We start from the raw sequence: 15,718 nt of genomic DNA, 5'->3' as shown, positions 1-15,718 counted from the left end.
GTGAATTTATGATTAATTGAAAGGATTCGAATTGCAAATTTTAATATATTCTGCTCTTGGAGAGAGTTTTCTTCAACTAGCAAAAAGAAAGCCCGGAAGAGTTGAAGGCCTAAAGCCCAAAACCAGATTCCAAAACACATATAAACGGCAAAAGAAATCAGACCTGCCGGACTCAAACCAACGACCTAAAGATTATAGGAACTAGTCTTCTGCTCTACCAACTGAGATAAGGTCAGCTTCTGCTGAGATAAGAATTTAACCTGTACTAAATGTCTTAAAGATTTTTGCCGTCCAAAATCAAAACGTTCAGTGCCTATAACTGTAAGTGACGACCATGTTTGAAAATTGCAACACTGAATGAACAAAAACTTCATCTCAACAATAACAAAACTGATAAAGAGACCCACCCTTTAACCTGTAACTATGAAATTGAGCTTAGCTCAAAGAATTTGACGACAGAGCTATAATTTTACACACAGTGGTTCTCAATAAAGAGCTTTAACAACTTCGTCTGGTTATCAAAAACAACACTAGTTTCAAAACAAGAAACAACCTGGACATTGAAAAAAAAAAGTTTAATCCATATAAGCCTAATCATGTATTCATACTGCATAAATGTTAAAGCTTTATCAAACTTTGACTAGTACACTTAAAAATAGAATATAACATGATCTTGAAACAACAACCCCGTTTTGGTTTTCTTCTTTTAGTCTCTACTACTCATTCTGAAAACGATACGACCTTTCGTAGAATCATAAACACTCATTTCAACTTTCACTTTATCTCCAGGCAGAATTCGTATGAAATTCTTCCTAATCTTCCCACAAATGTACCCAAGAATGTTATCTCCATTCTCAAGATCAACTCGAAACATGCCGTTGGGAAGCGATTCGGTGACTAAACCTTCGATCACCGTTTTGTTGCTGCCTTCTTTAACAGGAGGCTTGGCGGGTTTGCTTCGGTTGGCTCCTCCTCGACCTCCGCTAACTCTCTGGCACCGTATCACTGGACGGAAGCTCACAACTGAATTCCTCGAACCAAAGTTTAGTCGGCTGTTGCCAAAAAAACACACACACACACACAAAAGAATTAAAGAATTGATTTTTATGTAAAGAAGCAAATCCCTAACTCGAAATGTTAAACACAAACAGTAATGCTTATGTCCATCGAACAAGTGAAATATTTGTTTCTAGTTATTACAGAACATAACTTAAGACATGTCGGAATCAGAAAAGAAAAGAAAAGAAAAAACAGGAATTGTCGTGTGAGACTGGAGAACTTACGGAATCAAAACTCCATCTGTGAATCGGATTTGAGGAGAAAAGAGAAGTTGAGGACGGAGAGTGGAGCAGAGTTGAAGCATATTTTTTTTGGGTTTATGGCTTCTCTCTTATCTTCAAAGCGTCGCGTCTCTCTGTGAATAATCCAATCCCCCTTCTATAGAAGAAACCACCACAAGTTTCGAGTCTCTGGTCGAGAATTGGCGTGACTGAGATATGATACGCTGCGTTCAGGTACACGATTCCTAGAAGAATCCCGTATACACTTTGCACAAAGGCCCAAAATGCAATTTCATAAAGCCCAAAATGAAACATTTCTAAAAGACCCAAGATGCAATCGGATATGCCCCAAAATTGAATTAGATTTTTTTTTTTTATTATAATATTCGAATGTGGCTTAGTATTGTGATTTCAAAAATCTGAATTCAAATTAACCTCAAACCGAATTTGATTCTACACCCCCGACATTCATACATAAAATTATATCTTAACTGTTTATGATACACTGGCGACACACTTATCTATAATACATGTTCATTTAACTAAAATCGTACTCCTTTCATTTTTAATAGTAATATAGACATTTTAGAAATAAACACAAATTAAGAAATATTTAGTTTTTTCTATTTTTAAAACAAAAATATCATTAGCTATTCACCTTACCACAATTTAACTAATAGTAAAATAATCGGATTAATATCATTGGTCATATAATATTATAAATTATTAATAATGGAAGCAAAATTGTTTTCTAAAACGTGAGTATTTTGTTAACTTTTCAGTTTGTTTTGTTTGTGATTCAAATTTAGTTAAAATCATAAGTAAAGTTATGACTTGCACACATTAATGTTGCAAACGATCATTTACTTCCACACTAATCTTAAGATTTTGACATTAACTTGAATTTTCTTTGCTAGAGTTTTCTTGTGCACGTACAGTATTTCCTTATTGAAGTTGTTCACTAAAAAATTCTCCGACAGAGACGAAACACAATCGTTTCAACTTCCAAGGGTTAGAAGAATGGAATCGTTTATTCTATACTAATATTTAAATCAAAGTAAAGGTTAGTAAAACGAAAACTAATTAGCAATGTCATGGAAGAGCATAGTTGGAAAGTGGGGACAATGAAGATTATGGGAACTTGTTGCTGCAGTTTATAAACACTTCGATCCCCGATAAAGAAACCACACAACCTTCTGGCCACTCACTATCTTTATTCTTTGTAATATTTTATTTTTTGCATGTTCACACTTCACACGAAAAACCACGCTGAGGATATCAAAAACAATCTATGATGTAATTTTACAAGTTTAAAGAATACAGTAGGGATATTCGAATGTGGCTTAGTAATGTGTTTTCAGTTTCTTGGATAAAAGTTGTAAGACATCTAGGTGATTTAATTAGCAAAGTAATAAGAAAAAATCTTATCGTTTTGAGGAAAACCCTAAAAGGCGGCATGCATATCCGGGAGGCTTATTAGATCAAGCGACCAGAATCAGAAGTATATAAACTATGAACATAGTACGTGATATTTAGAACATAGTAAGAATTTGTACCTGTCAGAATTAAATTAGCATCACAGCTTAAAGGCATAGTAGCTGATCTCCCAATCTATTAAAAGTATACAAAAATTCATAAATACCAAGATGCTATATGCGTCTCAATATATCTAAATAATACATGCCATTTTTATGTAAAATCTTATCTGTTTTTTTTTTTGGCTACCCTCTTCCCTCATATTTTCGTCTAATCGGTGCATTAAACTAAGGGTTCTGCAACATCTTTAATGAAAAAATTATACGACATAGTCACATAATTGAGATTAACTTTATATACATAGTACCAGACAGACTGCACATATATATATGGCCATCGGCAAAATTATATGACCCTCCATATATTTAAATAATTTGTGTGTTTCTTGAATATATCGAGTAAGTAAAAGCAAGATATTAAACTTAGCGGTTATTCTTTTTATTAAATAAGTCATTTCTAAATTCAAATACACAAAAGCCCTAATATTTAATCCAAAATAAGCTAGCTTTGAAATCAAAAAGAAATTAGAAATCTTCTGAAAGGAGCTGGTCGTGAGTATATGAATTAGATCAGTGATAGCTGCTGCCTGAGTTAACGCCATGTCCTTAAACCATGTTTATAGGATTCGAGAACTATTTCTTGTATTTCCTTTGAAGAGATCAGAGTGCGTTTGTAATTGGCCTCAGTGAAATCTGTGATTTGGTTCCCTCCATGATTCATAGATTGATGGTTGTTAGCCATGACAGTAGAAGAACATTTTTTCCTCGGCCAAAGGTTGACGCAACCAAGCGAGAGTGGTGTTGTAATAGGTGACACGCCAGATTGAAGATGAAGTGTATGAAGAACAGCTGTTAAAATGTTTAACAAACAAAAATGTGTTGGAATGAATAAAATAAAGGGAGTTCCCTTCAGTCCAATCGCAATGAATCTAAGATCCAATAAGTCTCCCGCATCATTTACTCATGTAACGAGTTCAATCCTATTTTAGTGACTCGGTAAGTGAGTGAATGAGTCTGGAGCTAATTGGATCAAATCACAACATGTGAATGGACTTAAGGAAACTCTCTTGGTATTTATCTTGCAACAACCACTGGAAAACTAAACCAATGTTAAATGCATCTATAGCTACACATATGTATAAATGCTTATAATGGATGATATATATGCATGGACCTAGCACCCTAGATTGAGAGAAAAACAATATAACTCTAAGAACATATTTAGCAAGATCGATTCTAATAAAAGCAATTGAATTATGTGTCATCCACAATCTAAGTTATATGAATTATAAAAGATGTTGATTGTGTAATATTATATGATGCAGAGAGAAATCAAATGGAGAGACAGATCTGATTCTGAAGGGAGAGATTTTGATATCTCTAGAAAGGGCGTAGAATAAGAATGGTAGAAAATACAGTACTATGGATGATATCATACAATTGAAGGTTGGATGAGTATATATAAGCCTAAAGTTTCAACTTTTTAGTAAATTGTTTACACATGTAGGAAAAAGTTCTGATTGGCTAATAATAAAATTTCTGCCTGTTTGTATATCATTATTTTTAGGTTCATTGGGAAACAAGCTCTATAGAATAATGGCAGTTACTTGTCAAGTATACTACATGTCTGAACCGTAATGTTATTTATGTACGTAGTTGCGAACTCCTTGGGTTTTACGTATAAGGTTTCGACTATTATAAAATAATGGATTAGTAAATTTAGTCGTTGTTAAAGTTTTGCAGTTGTAATCATTACTGAACAGTTTCACATTATTGCTATATGATGGATTCGATTAGTGATAAAAACCAGTATAAAGTTTCGCGGTGGTAAAACAGCGGCAAGTGATACCCAAAGTAATTAACTAGAATCGATAAGAAGTAGCGATACAACATAAAGAACTATTTAGTCAATGATTCACAACGACTGAAATCTCCCAACTTAAAGATATTTGATATCATCAGTTGCATTGCATCTCTAAAAGACTAAAACCCTCTTTTGTTCTAGCATTCACAATAGTATACGAAAATGAAAATTCTTATTTTGTCCAATCAAACTTTTTTCATCATCTGTCCATCCACACATCTAATCTCATCCCACTCTTTCTTCTCCCTCATCATTCTTTTGAAGACTCTGATTAGGCCTGGGCATAAAATCCGGAACCCGAAATCCGAACCGAACTTGAATCGAAAAATCCGACCCGTTATCCGACCCGAAACGTAAAAATACCCGAACGGATCTTGTAGGGTGGTATAAAAAATATCCGAACCCGAAGTGTTATTAACCGAACCCGAACGGGTAACCCGAAAAATCCGAAATTAATAGTCAATATAAATATTTTGAAATATATATAAGTATTTCAATTATTAAATTCAATATTTGTGGTAATATTATATATAATAATAAATATTAAAATTCTAATAAATGCTTTAAGCACACAATTAGTTATAAACAAGTATTTTATAATTTGCTCATTGAAATAAAAAGTCTACTCTCTATAAAGCAATACATATTGTTTACAAATGATGTTTGTTTTCATGCTTGATTTAACATTTTATTGTTATTTTATCAATTTTATATGTGATAGATTAATTTTTATTTAATTTAGATGTTTTTCTTTATGTTTTACTCCAAAAATTTTGTTTTTTACTTTGGTTATATCCGAACCGAACCGATATAACCTGAATTCGTACGATATATGATTACTTTATGGGTTTTATGATGCAATACAATTTTGAACCGAACCCGAAGTGTTATTATCCGAACCCGATCCGTACTAATAAAATTTTAGTATGGGACCTAGAATCGTAAACCCGAAAATCCAAAAACCCGAAAAATCTGACCCGAATGCAAACGGGTATCCGAACGCCCAGAGCTAACTCTGATTCTTTTCTCCCTACTAAACTACGCATTAATTTGTCCTTCAGATTTTGTATATCCAACGGACGTGATTCACTTTCATTAGAATTTTTTTTTAACAAAACAAACACGGTTTATTAACTTTTTGTTCTATATATATCTTTGTGTAATCTAAAAAAATATTCGCGTGATGTGACACGATACTTTGGTGCCTAGCTACCGAAAGGTTTTCTTAAAGTTGATCGTCCGCATCATTCTTTTTTAAGAGACCCTGAGACTAGCATACATGAGAAGCAAAGCTGGAGACAATGATGCACTATACACACCTCTTGGAACTGTTTGAGAGCCATCATAATAGCGTCCCTTGATGAACACACTTTCTTTGACAATTTCTAGAAACCCTAACTGCGCCGAACCTACAACCCCTAACCATTTCAAACCTATATAGATTGATATTCATTACAATCTGCTCTTCTTCTTCTTTTTTTTTTTAAATTCACAGATGAAAAAGATGGGCGTATCGTTTTGTTGTTTTAACTTTAGAAGATTCTCCAATATAGTGGTACTTGTTTGCTTTTCAGGTGTGTTGGCAAAACAATTAACAAATGTTGTTGGGTTTTCTTAATTATAAAGGATCCTTTTCCGAATATATTAGTATACCCTACTTTATTATTAATAGAATTGACAAGTAATAGTCCTTACCATCTAATGACTGAAACATTATCATTCATGACTTCATAGCAAAAGAAGTAATAACAAGTGAACAATTAAAAATTTGACACCGACTGATGCCTGAAACATATTATCCATGACTTCAGACCAAAAGATTCACGTTGTCGAACCGTACATAATACAGCTTTTATTTGAATAATAAATCATTGTGTTCATATATTTTGGGTTTGATTCGCAACTTAATTTACTTCGAGAATAGTATGCCGAGTTAAAGATAACCAACTACAATAACGAAATGAAAGATATACAAGCTGAATTATTTATTTCTTTTTGTAACTTGCTTTCTTAAATTTAAAAGCTCAATTATTTTGGTAAAGGTACGATGGTCAAGTGATTATAGCATTGGCATAATCAACGGGGAAAAATATCTGTAAATTATACAGTATTGGTAAAGGTACGATTTAAATTTTGATTCACTTCATTAACCGTTTCGATTTGAACCAAAAAAATATTAACATCTGGACTCTACGAATCAAAACAAATGCTAATATACGATACTTTTAAAATAAATTAAACGATAAATATTAATATTTTAGGAATTAATGTCCGATCCAATCCGGTATGTGCATATATCCACATATATTTAAAAATTATATATAAAAAATATATTTTATGTAAGTTTTACAATATTTTTACTTATTAAATTTAATATTTTAGTTATAGAGTTATAAAAAGTAATAAATTTTTATTTTTGTAATTAAATATTATTATTTTATATATTTAATTTTTTAAAATTTAATTTAATTTTATTGGATCAAATGGATATCCGGTTAAAATATACAATTTAGGATTTTTGGACTCCAAATATCTGAATAACTACGGATAAAATAAAATTTGATAATTAATTATTCGGACGAAAAAATCAGATTACAAATACCTAAAATGATTCGTAACTTCTCCATCTCAAATATTACAACAAGATTAAACCGACCCAAAAAATAGGGGTGAGAATTTCAATCTAATTATGTGTTGGTCAAGTTTGACAAAAAAAAAAGTGAATATAGAGTAATGAATGCTCCAACCCAACTACATATCTCATTCCATAATGGACTTTGCTCCATAAATGGAGTAATTTATTTTCTATTTGTTCATCACTCCACTATAGAGAGAAAAATAGAGTAGGATTGAAGCATTTTTACTTTATATTCACTTTTACTCTATTTTAGAGGAAAAAATAGAGTTTTACATTGGAGATGCTCTTAGTTTGATAAGATCTTGAACCAGATGGTTTAAATATGTACTTTGATTTGTTTGGTTTCGGATGAGTCGGTTTGGTTTTTTTTTTCCTACTCTTACCGAAAACCCATGCCTAAATAATGCATTAATTGTAATATTGTTCAATCGAGATTAATAACAGAGAACAACTCTTTGCAGCTTCTTACAACTGAGATCAAATATAATCATTCCTTTCTTTTTTTCTTTCTATAAACGGTTGTTCTATTACTCAAGCTTGAGGTGGTCTGGGGAACCAAACCGGAACAGAACAACCAACGTAGTACAAGTACCTATGGAAGGATCTCGCTATCTTAGCTAAAGAATCAGATGATACATTTTCTGAACGAGGAACAAAAACAATCGAGAACTCCGTGTATCTGGTTTTTAGCTTCATAAACTCCTCTAGATCAGTAGAGAAATTCGGCCATACTCGGGGTCTTTGATCATCGAGATTAGGTCCTTGCAGTCGGTTCCAAAGGATTGACATGTCGATACCACAAGCATACACTCCATTGCCCAGGATAAAGCCTCCAGTTCTGAATGTAATGGTGAGATTCGTCTGCGTTGATTCCTTGCTCCCAACAGCTGCGTCGCTCCTCTAGAATTTATCCATGTCCATCCATAACCACTATAGAATGCGTCTTGTGTCCATGATCCATCTATCATGCATCTCTCAGAAATTGGAGGCCGTTCTAAGTTTTGTACACTCTCCTCTTCCTCCAGTCTTTGATTTGCTCCAAACCAAGCATGACATTCTGATTCAGCGTGTTTGACAGTTTCCAAAGGGTCCCTGTCTATTCCCCTGAATAGTTTATCGTTTCTCGCTTTTCAAATATACCACATAATCCAAGGATATGGGTCTTTGTCCAGCTCTGGATCTTCAATATCATTCTTTCGCCATAAAAGGTAGTCTATATTTGTGAAATGGCTTCCACTTGGAAATAATGCCGGTGGTGTTGGGGTTGTCGCGTGTGCCCAAGTCTGTATAGCTGGAGGACATTCAAAGATGGCATGATTTATAGTTTCATCCTCTGCACCACAACGAAGGCAATGGTTGTCTCATCTCATATGACGATGATGCAAATTACTTGTCACTGCTAACTGTCCAGATAACAATTGCCAAGTAAAGTGTCTGATTTTGGGAGGAGCTTTTATTTTCCAAGCAAAAGCCTGGAGCTTCGTTATGCTCGGTTCCTGTGCCTCCAATTCCTCCTCCTTAAGCAAGTTAGTTGCCACCCAGTAACCTGACTTGACTGTGTACATCCCATTCTTCGTATAACTCCAGCAATATCCATCCCGATGGTAATCTTGGCTTATGGCCAGCGATTGAATCAATGGGATGTCATCGTGGTGGACATAATTCTCTAGCATCTCAGTATTCCATCTCTTCGGATTCCCAATCATCAGATCACTTACAGGCATCATTGGATGGAGCACAGGTGTAATCGGCCTAGCTGGTCTTGCTGGTGTTGTTGGGACCCAAAGATCTTCCCAAGTCCTAATCTCATTATCAGAGTGTACCTTCTGTCTAATTTCAATTGTTATTAGTGGTTTTGCAGCCATTATACTCCTCCACCCATAGGAGGGGTTGTTCACCTCGTTTAGTCGCAATGGCGAACTACATCAGAAATATCGTCCTCTCAGAACTATTGCCAATAGGGAATTTGGGAATTGTACTAAACGCCATAGTTGTTTCCCCAGCAATGCCAGGTTAAATTCATGAATCATCCTAAATCCGATTCCACCTTCTTCCCTTGATTTGCAAAGTTTCACCCATTTTACCCAGTGAATTCCTCTTTTAGGAGGGTTTGAGCTCCACCAGAATTGTGCAATGGCACTAGCTAAATTCTCACAAGTCTCCAAAGGTAGGAGCAGAGTTGACATTACGTATGTGCGTGGGGATAGCCAGTACTATAGATTTTATGAGCACTTCTTTTCTCCCCTTTGATAACCATCTTCATGTCCAGCCATTAACACAGCTTTGTAGGCATTCCTTCAGAAAGGCAAAGAGCCTTGTCTTTGAACCGCTAATATCTTCAGGTATACCAAGATAGGATCCTATTCCTCTCTCATTTGCAATTCCACTCGAAGATTTTAAGGTTTCCTTGACATGTCCAGTTATTCTCTTTCCAAAGAGCAGAGATGATTTCTCAAAGTTAATGCATTGTCCAGACGCTTTCCCATAGGTCCCAAGTGCTTTCATGATTTTATCGCATTCACGTGGCTCCGCCTTGCAAAAGAAAAGGCTATCATCAGCAAAGAGAAGGTGGGATACCGGAGGGCTAGCGCGTGAAACGCGCATCCCCGTTATTTTTTCTTGATTCTCAGCGTGATTTAGAAGGCTAACGAGCGCTTCCATGCATAAGATGAATATGAAAGGAGACAAAGGATCTCCTTGTAGCAAACCCCTTTTTGGGGTTATATTTCCTCTTGGCTGGCCATTGAATAAGATATGATATTTCACCGATGATACACATCGCATTATCCATTCAATCCATATATCTGAGAATCCCATCTTCTTCATGACCGCACTGATAAATTCCCACTCTAATCTATCATAGGCTTTACTCATGTCAGTCTTTATAGCCATCCACTTCTCTCTTCCTCCGGAGGTCGTGCGAAGAGCATGGAATATTTCCTGTGCTATCAAAACATTGTATGTTATCTGTCTTCCAGCAACAAAGGCTGACTGGATTTCTGATATTCGATCCGGTAGTAATTTCTTAAGTCTTTGACATATGACCTTAGATATTATCTTGTAGCTGACATTACAAAGGCTAATGGGCCGAAATTGTGACATCTCATTTGGTTTCTCCTTCTTCGGTATTAGGCAGATGTTGGCATCATTGAGTCCATTGGCCATTGTTCCATCAAAAAGGAACTCATTAACCATACGAGTTAAGTCTTCCTTCACAATGTCCCAAAATTTCTGGTAGAATAAGGCAGTAAAGCCGCCAGGACACGGCGCCTTTTCTGGTTGCATCGCAAAGAGGGCCAATTTAACTTCCCATTGTGATACAGAAGCTGTAAGATCAGCATTTAGCCGGTCAGAAATTGTTGTAGTAACATTCGCCAAAGCCTCATCAATGAGTTGTGGGTTGGATGACTGAAACAAATCTCCAAAGTAACTAGTAGCAATGTCTACTAGTTTTTCCTCCTCTTCTATAAGGTTTCCTGCCGTGTCTATGAGGCTTGTGATCTTATTCCTGGCTCTTCGTTGTTTCGTAATAGCATGGAAGAATTTGGTGTTCAAGTCCCCTTCCAAAAGCCAAAAAATTCTACTCTTCTGCCTCCAAAACTGCTCTTCTGCCTTAAGAGCATCAGTCAATTCTTTTAAGGTCTCTGCGATCTCTTCGGTTGTGGCATCATCATCAGAGTAAAGGTTATCCACCTTAGTTTTAAGCTCTTCGACAAGTTTTGCAGAGTTTAAGTCTCTTTCTCTTTTCCACTGTGCTAGTGCTTTCGTGCAGCTTGATATATGTTCTATTATATTTGCACCAGGAGGAAGTTCAGAGGGATTCCATCCATTTAAGATTACTTGTCGTACTTCCTCACTTTCCAGCCAACGTTTATCAAATTTGAAAGTCTTCCTCTTCCGGGTTGGTTTGGATAGTATATCTGCTAGGACCGGACGATGATCCGATTCCCACATTCTTAAGTATTGGACTTTGGAATGTGGAAACTTTTCATGTCAATCTTCATTACCAAGAGCACGATCTAAGCGACACCGAACCGTGCCATTAGGGCGCTTTCCAGCCTATGATAGTTTGTTTCCAGTGCATAGGAATTCTAGCATTCCATAATCTAATATTAGGCCTGGGCATAAAATTCGGAACCCGAAATTCGAACCGAACTCGAACCGAAAAACCCGACCCGTTATCCGACCCGAAACGTAAAAAATACACGAACGGGTCTCGTAGGGTGGTACAAAAAATATTCGAACCCGAAGTGTTATTAACCGAACCCGAACGAGTAACCCGAAAAATCCGAAAAATCCGAAATTAATAGTTAATATAAATATTTTGAAATATATATAAGTATTCCAATTATTAAATTCAATATTTGTGGTAATATTATATATAATAATAAATATTAAAATTCTAATAAATGCTTTAAGCACACAATTAGTTATAAACAAGTATTTTATAATTTGCTCATTGAAATAAAAAGTCTACTCTCTATAAAGCAATACATATTGTTTACAAATGATGTTTGTTTTCATGTTTGATTTAACATTTATTGTTATTTTATCAATTTTATATGTAATAGATTAATTTTTATTTAATTTAGATGTTTTTCTTTATGTTTTACTTCAAAAATTTTGTTTTTTACTTTGGTTATATCCGAACCGAACCGAACCGATATAACCCGAATCCGTACGATATATAATTACTTTATGGGTTTAATGATGCAATACAATTTTGAACCGAACCCGAAGTGTTATTATCCGAACCCGACCCGTACTAATAAAATTTTAGTATGGGACCTAGAAGCGTAAACCCGAAAATCCGAAAATCCAAAAAACCCGACCCGAATGCCAACGGGTACCCGAACGCCCAGACCTATCTGATATCATTTGATTAAAAGAAAGAAATGAAGAATTAGATAGTTTCTTTCCTCCCTGTGATTTCATTAAAGTCGTCTATCATAAACCGTGATCCATCTTTGGCTGTTGAGAAACGCGTTTCACCGTAAACATTCGTTTAGATGAAGAAAAAATAAGAGAGAAAAAAGATCTTTTCATTTCGTTATTATTTTGTATAGCCAATGATAACATTCGCAAAGAGAAAAAAATACATGCGGAAACGAAGAGTTCGATACGGTTTTTTTGGTATCAAAGTAAAAGTTTTTGGCAGAATAAAAAGAATTTGGAATTACAACAAAGATAATCTTTCCCAAATGGGCCAAAACAAACACAAACAGGTCTGAATCACATCTTTTGCTCTTTTCATTCATTAGGCAGCAACTTGGCCGAACAACGACCTACGGATCTGGGGAAAGAAACGATTTGAATCAGAGAGCCATAGTAAGACCAATAACTACAATTGTTGACTTATGGTTCACAGAAAGGAACAAAATACGCAAGTACTGAATTTGCTTTTCATACCACTGGAAGTTTCATACGGAATGCAACATCAAGACGGGCATCGAGGGTGTTCTCGCACACGATTTTCCCATCACGAGAAGCTAACACAACACCTCCAGAGCTATAATAACAAGTTCAACATTACACATTATTAGCTAATACCACCACAGACCAGATCCAGACAGCTTATAGTTTTTTTCTTTAAAATCCAAAATTAATCACAGTACAAGGCTAAAGTTACTTTCTGTGTGATGTTAAATTAATGATGAGAAAAAAGAAATGTTACCAGTGGAGACCGTGAGGATCACTAGAAGTAGGAGGAGGGGGAAGGAATATGGTTGTGTCAACGGCAACCTCTGGAGCATGAACATTTGCTTTACCCGCATACTCCTCCTTCGCATCCTCAAGAATAGATTCAACTAAACCCAAATCCTCTTCACGGCAACGCAACAACACAGAAGGCTCCTTCAACCGAAGCAAACACTGCAACAATTCAAAAGATAAAAGAAGAATCTTATAACTAAGCAAGCACAGATTGCCATCAGACACAAGATAACAACTAGATAGTGTACCAACCTGAACAATGAGATCCTTGAGAAGCTGTTTGTAGGCATCCTCATCGCCACTGACGTTGAGAAGATCTTTTGCTGCTTGGTCTTTCATGGCATTGACAATATCGTCCTGAGCTTGAAGAACCTTGATCCTTGACGCATTCAGCTGCATCGAGTAATCACTGAACAAAAACAATGTATCACATGTTGCCAAAGTAGTACACAGTTCTATTCTATCTATACAAAACGGATTAACACAGTGAAGAAGATCAAATGATATGGATTTCAGCTCTTCTATTTGTCTATCAGACTTAAGTTTTGTGTTCATCAATCAAGAAAACATTACAACAAGTTCGAATCTATAGATCATACACTTGTACGCTTCTAAGGTCAAAATCTAGAGAAGGCGATCCAACTTAAACTAAATCGAGATCAGAAAGTAAACGATCGATCGGTGAATCAATCAATTGAAACTCACATCTTCTTGCGTACATCAGCTTGCTTCTCCTTCTTCTCATAGTCTTGCCTGATCTTCTTCTTCTCCGCCTCAACTAGCTGCAGTTTCTCGATGTTGAATTCCTACACATGTTCAAACAAAGCAGATCGATCATCAATCAGAACGAATCGCGAGTGAAATATAGTGAGAAACGTACTTCTTCAGCGGAGACGGAGATCTCGTTTGCCTTCTCCTCGGCCTCTTGGCGAATGAATCTCACCATCTGCTGGATCTGATTCGACACATCGACGTCGTTCATCTTTACCGGTTAAAAGTTTGGTCGCCGAGATTTGGAGAAATACGAGATTTCTGTGGCGCAGGAAGATTGGGGAGAGAGAGAGAGATCGGATTTGCCACAACGTGGTGATCAGTTATTTGAACTTGTTTGACTTAGGACCGGGCAAATAAACCGAACCCGATAACCCGAACCGAATCCGATCCGATAAGAATGAATCCGAACCGATCCGAACCCGACGTAAATACCGAATGAATCTTGTTTTGTGGTATTTCAGGTTATGGGTATTATCCGAACTGAACCCGAATCTAAATGGATACCCGATGGAACCCGAAACATTCAAAACCTCGAAAAGATCGTGTACCAAACATGATCTCAATTCCTAATATGTATCCAAAATATACTAAGAAATATTGAACATCTAAAATACTTATCTATTACATGAAGGTTGGTGGTTCTATTACATGAATGTTGATGGTTGAAAATGACCATTGAATCTTGAAATATTTAGATTTAGATTTTGTTTTCGTTAAACAATGTTTCTCATTTCATAAGAACTTGGTTTTCGTTTTATGCTTTTATTTATTTGGTTTTCTTTTTATCAGTAAATATGTTTACTTTTCGTTTGATTTTAAATATCACGGTTGATGTTCCTTATTTTTGAATCGATTTTACTTAAGTTTTTTATAAAATAGGTACAAATCAGGTATTTTAAAACTGAAGAACCGATTTTACTCATGTTTTGGTTATAAAATAGGTAAAAATTAGGTACTCTTAAACCGAAAAATCGATTGGGACCCGAACCCGAAAGTATATTGGGTTGTGCCGGTTCTTTGAAGATTTATTAACCCCGACCCGAACTCGATAGAACCCGAACCGGTCCCGAACCGAACTTTCATATAATCCGAATGAGGCTGATTTTGATAAACCCAAAAAACTGAAACCAGATTGGATAAAGCCGAAACCCGATTGGATAAAACCGAAATCCGATTGGGACCCCGAATGCCCATGCCTAGTTTGACTGTAGATTATTGAAAGAAACTAAAACGGTATACAGTTTTCGATAAAATAAGAGAAACGACAAGGCGTCTGAATAAAGAACGAGCCGCTTCAGGTCCAAGACCCGTCTGTAATGGGCCCAACCTCGTGATGTGGACCGAGTATGACTGATTAGTGTAGGATGTTTTATTTAATTACTACTTACTAGTAACAATTCCATATTTATATAAAACTAGATCATTTCTCCGCGCGTATAATAAATTTAAATTTGTTATATTTATCATTTTTTATGTGAATTTTTGTATATTAAATTATATATAACTAATTTTTAAATTTGATTTTTTTTTTATTTTTAGTTTGAAGTAAATATTTCTATTATACGTAATACAATTAACTAATAAAATATGAAGAATCAAGTCCGAAATTTTAGAGTTATGTAAAAAAAAAAATTATGTATAGAACATAAATTATCTTAGTTTAAAAGATCGGAATCTCATCTCGAATAAATTCACGAAAAAAGTACTCCAATAACCTACTTAAAATATAAAACCCCCTTTTCAAAAAAAAAAGCGTACTTAATAATATTTTTTTACGTATAATAGTTGAAAACTGACAATTGAATATCGATCTAGAATATTATTTTAATATATCTAATGGTATAATATTAATTGTAATAAACAAATTTTGAATTTTGTAATATTACATGAATTAGAAGTCTTTAAAATCTAAAAT

The 15,718-nt window shown here is 35.1% G+C and overlaps 2 protein-coding genes across 2 annotated transcripts; both read right to left on the bottom strand.

Annotated features, from left to right (window-relative positions):
* Nucleotides 1-563: 563 nt before the first annotated feature.
* Nucleotides 564-1,490, bottom strand: LOC106315661 (translation initiation factor IF-1, chloroplastic). Its single transcript, XM_013753457.1, has 2 exons — nucleotides 1,284-1,490; nucleotides 564-1,052 (listed from the first exon to the last, which is right to left on the bottom strand). Exons 1-2 carry the CDS (start codon nucleotides 1,361-1,363, stop codon nucleotides 707-709), a joined length of 426 nt encoding a protein of 141 aa, XP_013608911.1. The 5' UTR covers nucleotides 1,364-1,490; the 3' UTR covers nucleotides 564-706.
* A 10,854-nt stretch (nucleotides 1,491-12,344) lies between these two features.
* LOC106315474 (V-type proton ATPase subunit E1-like) lies at nucleotides 12,345-14,136 on the bottom strand. The gene is made up of 6 exons (XM_013753213.1): nucleotides 13,910-14,136; nucleotides 13,735-13,835; nucleotides 13,282-13,438; nucleotides 12,992-13,188; nucleotides 12,727-12,826; nucleotides 12,345-12,610 (listed from the first exon to the last, which is right to left on the bottom strand). The coding sequence occupies exons 1-6, from the start codon at nucleotides 14,009-14,011 to the stop codon at nucleotides 12,575-12,577; spliced, it is 693 nt and encodes a 230-aa protein (XP_013608667.1). The 5' UTR covers nucleotides 14,012-14,136; the 3' UTR covers nucleotides 12,345-12,574.
* Nucleotides 14,137-15,718: the final 1,582 nt, after the last annotated feature.

This window comes from Brassica oleracea, chromosome C9, assembly GCF_000695525.1.
Source record: "Brassica oleracea var. oleracea cultivar TO1000 chromosome C9, BOL, whole genome shotgun sequence".
Taxonomy (NCBI): domain Eukaryota; kingdom Viridiplantae; phylum Streptophyta; class Magnoliopsida; order Brassicales; family Brassicaceae; genus Brassica; species Brassica oleracea.
Note: the sequence above shows the minus strand (reverse complement) of the source record. Positions and strands in the feature narration are given on the sequence as shown.

Excerpts from the sequence above, each read along its gene's own strand:
- LOC106315474 (XM_013753213.1), bottom strand. The coding sequence starts at position 14,011 with ATGAACGACGTCGATGTGTCGAATCAGATCCAGCAGATGGTGAGATTC. Across the intron at positions 13,836-13,909 it reads TCTCCGTCTCCGCTGAAGAA|GAATTCAACATCGAGAAACT; the intron begins GTACGTTTCTCA and ends GAACATGTGTAG. Across the intron at positions 12,827-12,991 it reads GATCCTCACGGTCTCCACTG|CTCTGGAGGTGTTGTGTTAG; the intron begins GTAACATTTCTT and ends TTGTTATTATAG.
- LOC106315661 (XM_013753457.1), bottom strand. The coding sequence starts at position 1,363 with ATGCTTCAACTCTGCTCCACTCTCCGTCCTCAACTTCTCTTTTCTCCT. Across the intron at positions 1,053-1,283 it reads ACAGATGGAGTTTTGATTCC|CCGACTAAACTTTGGTTCGA; the intron begins GTAAGTTCTCCA and ends TTTTGGCAACAG.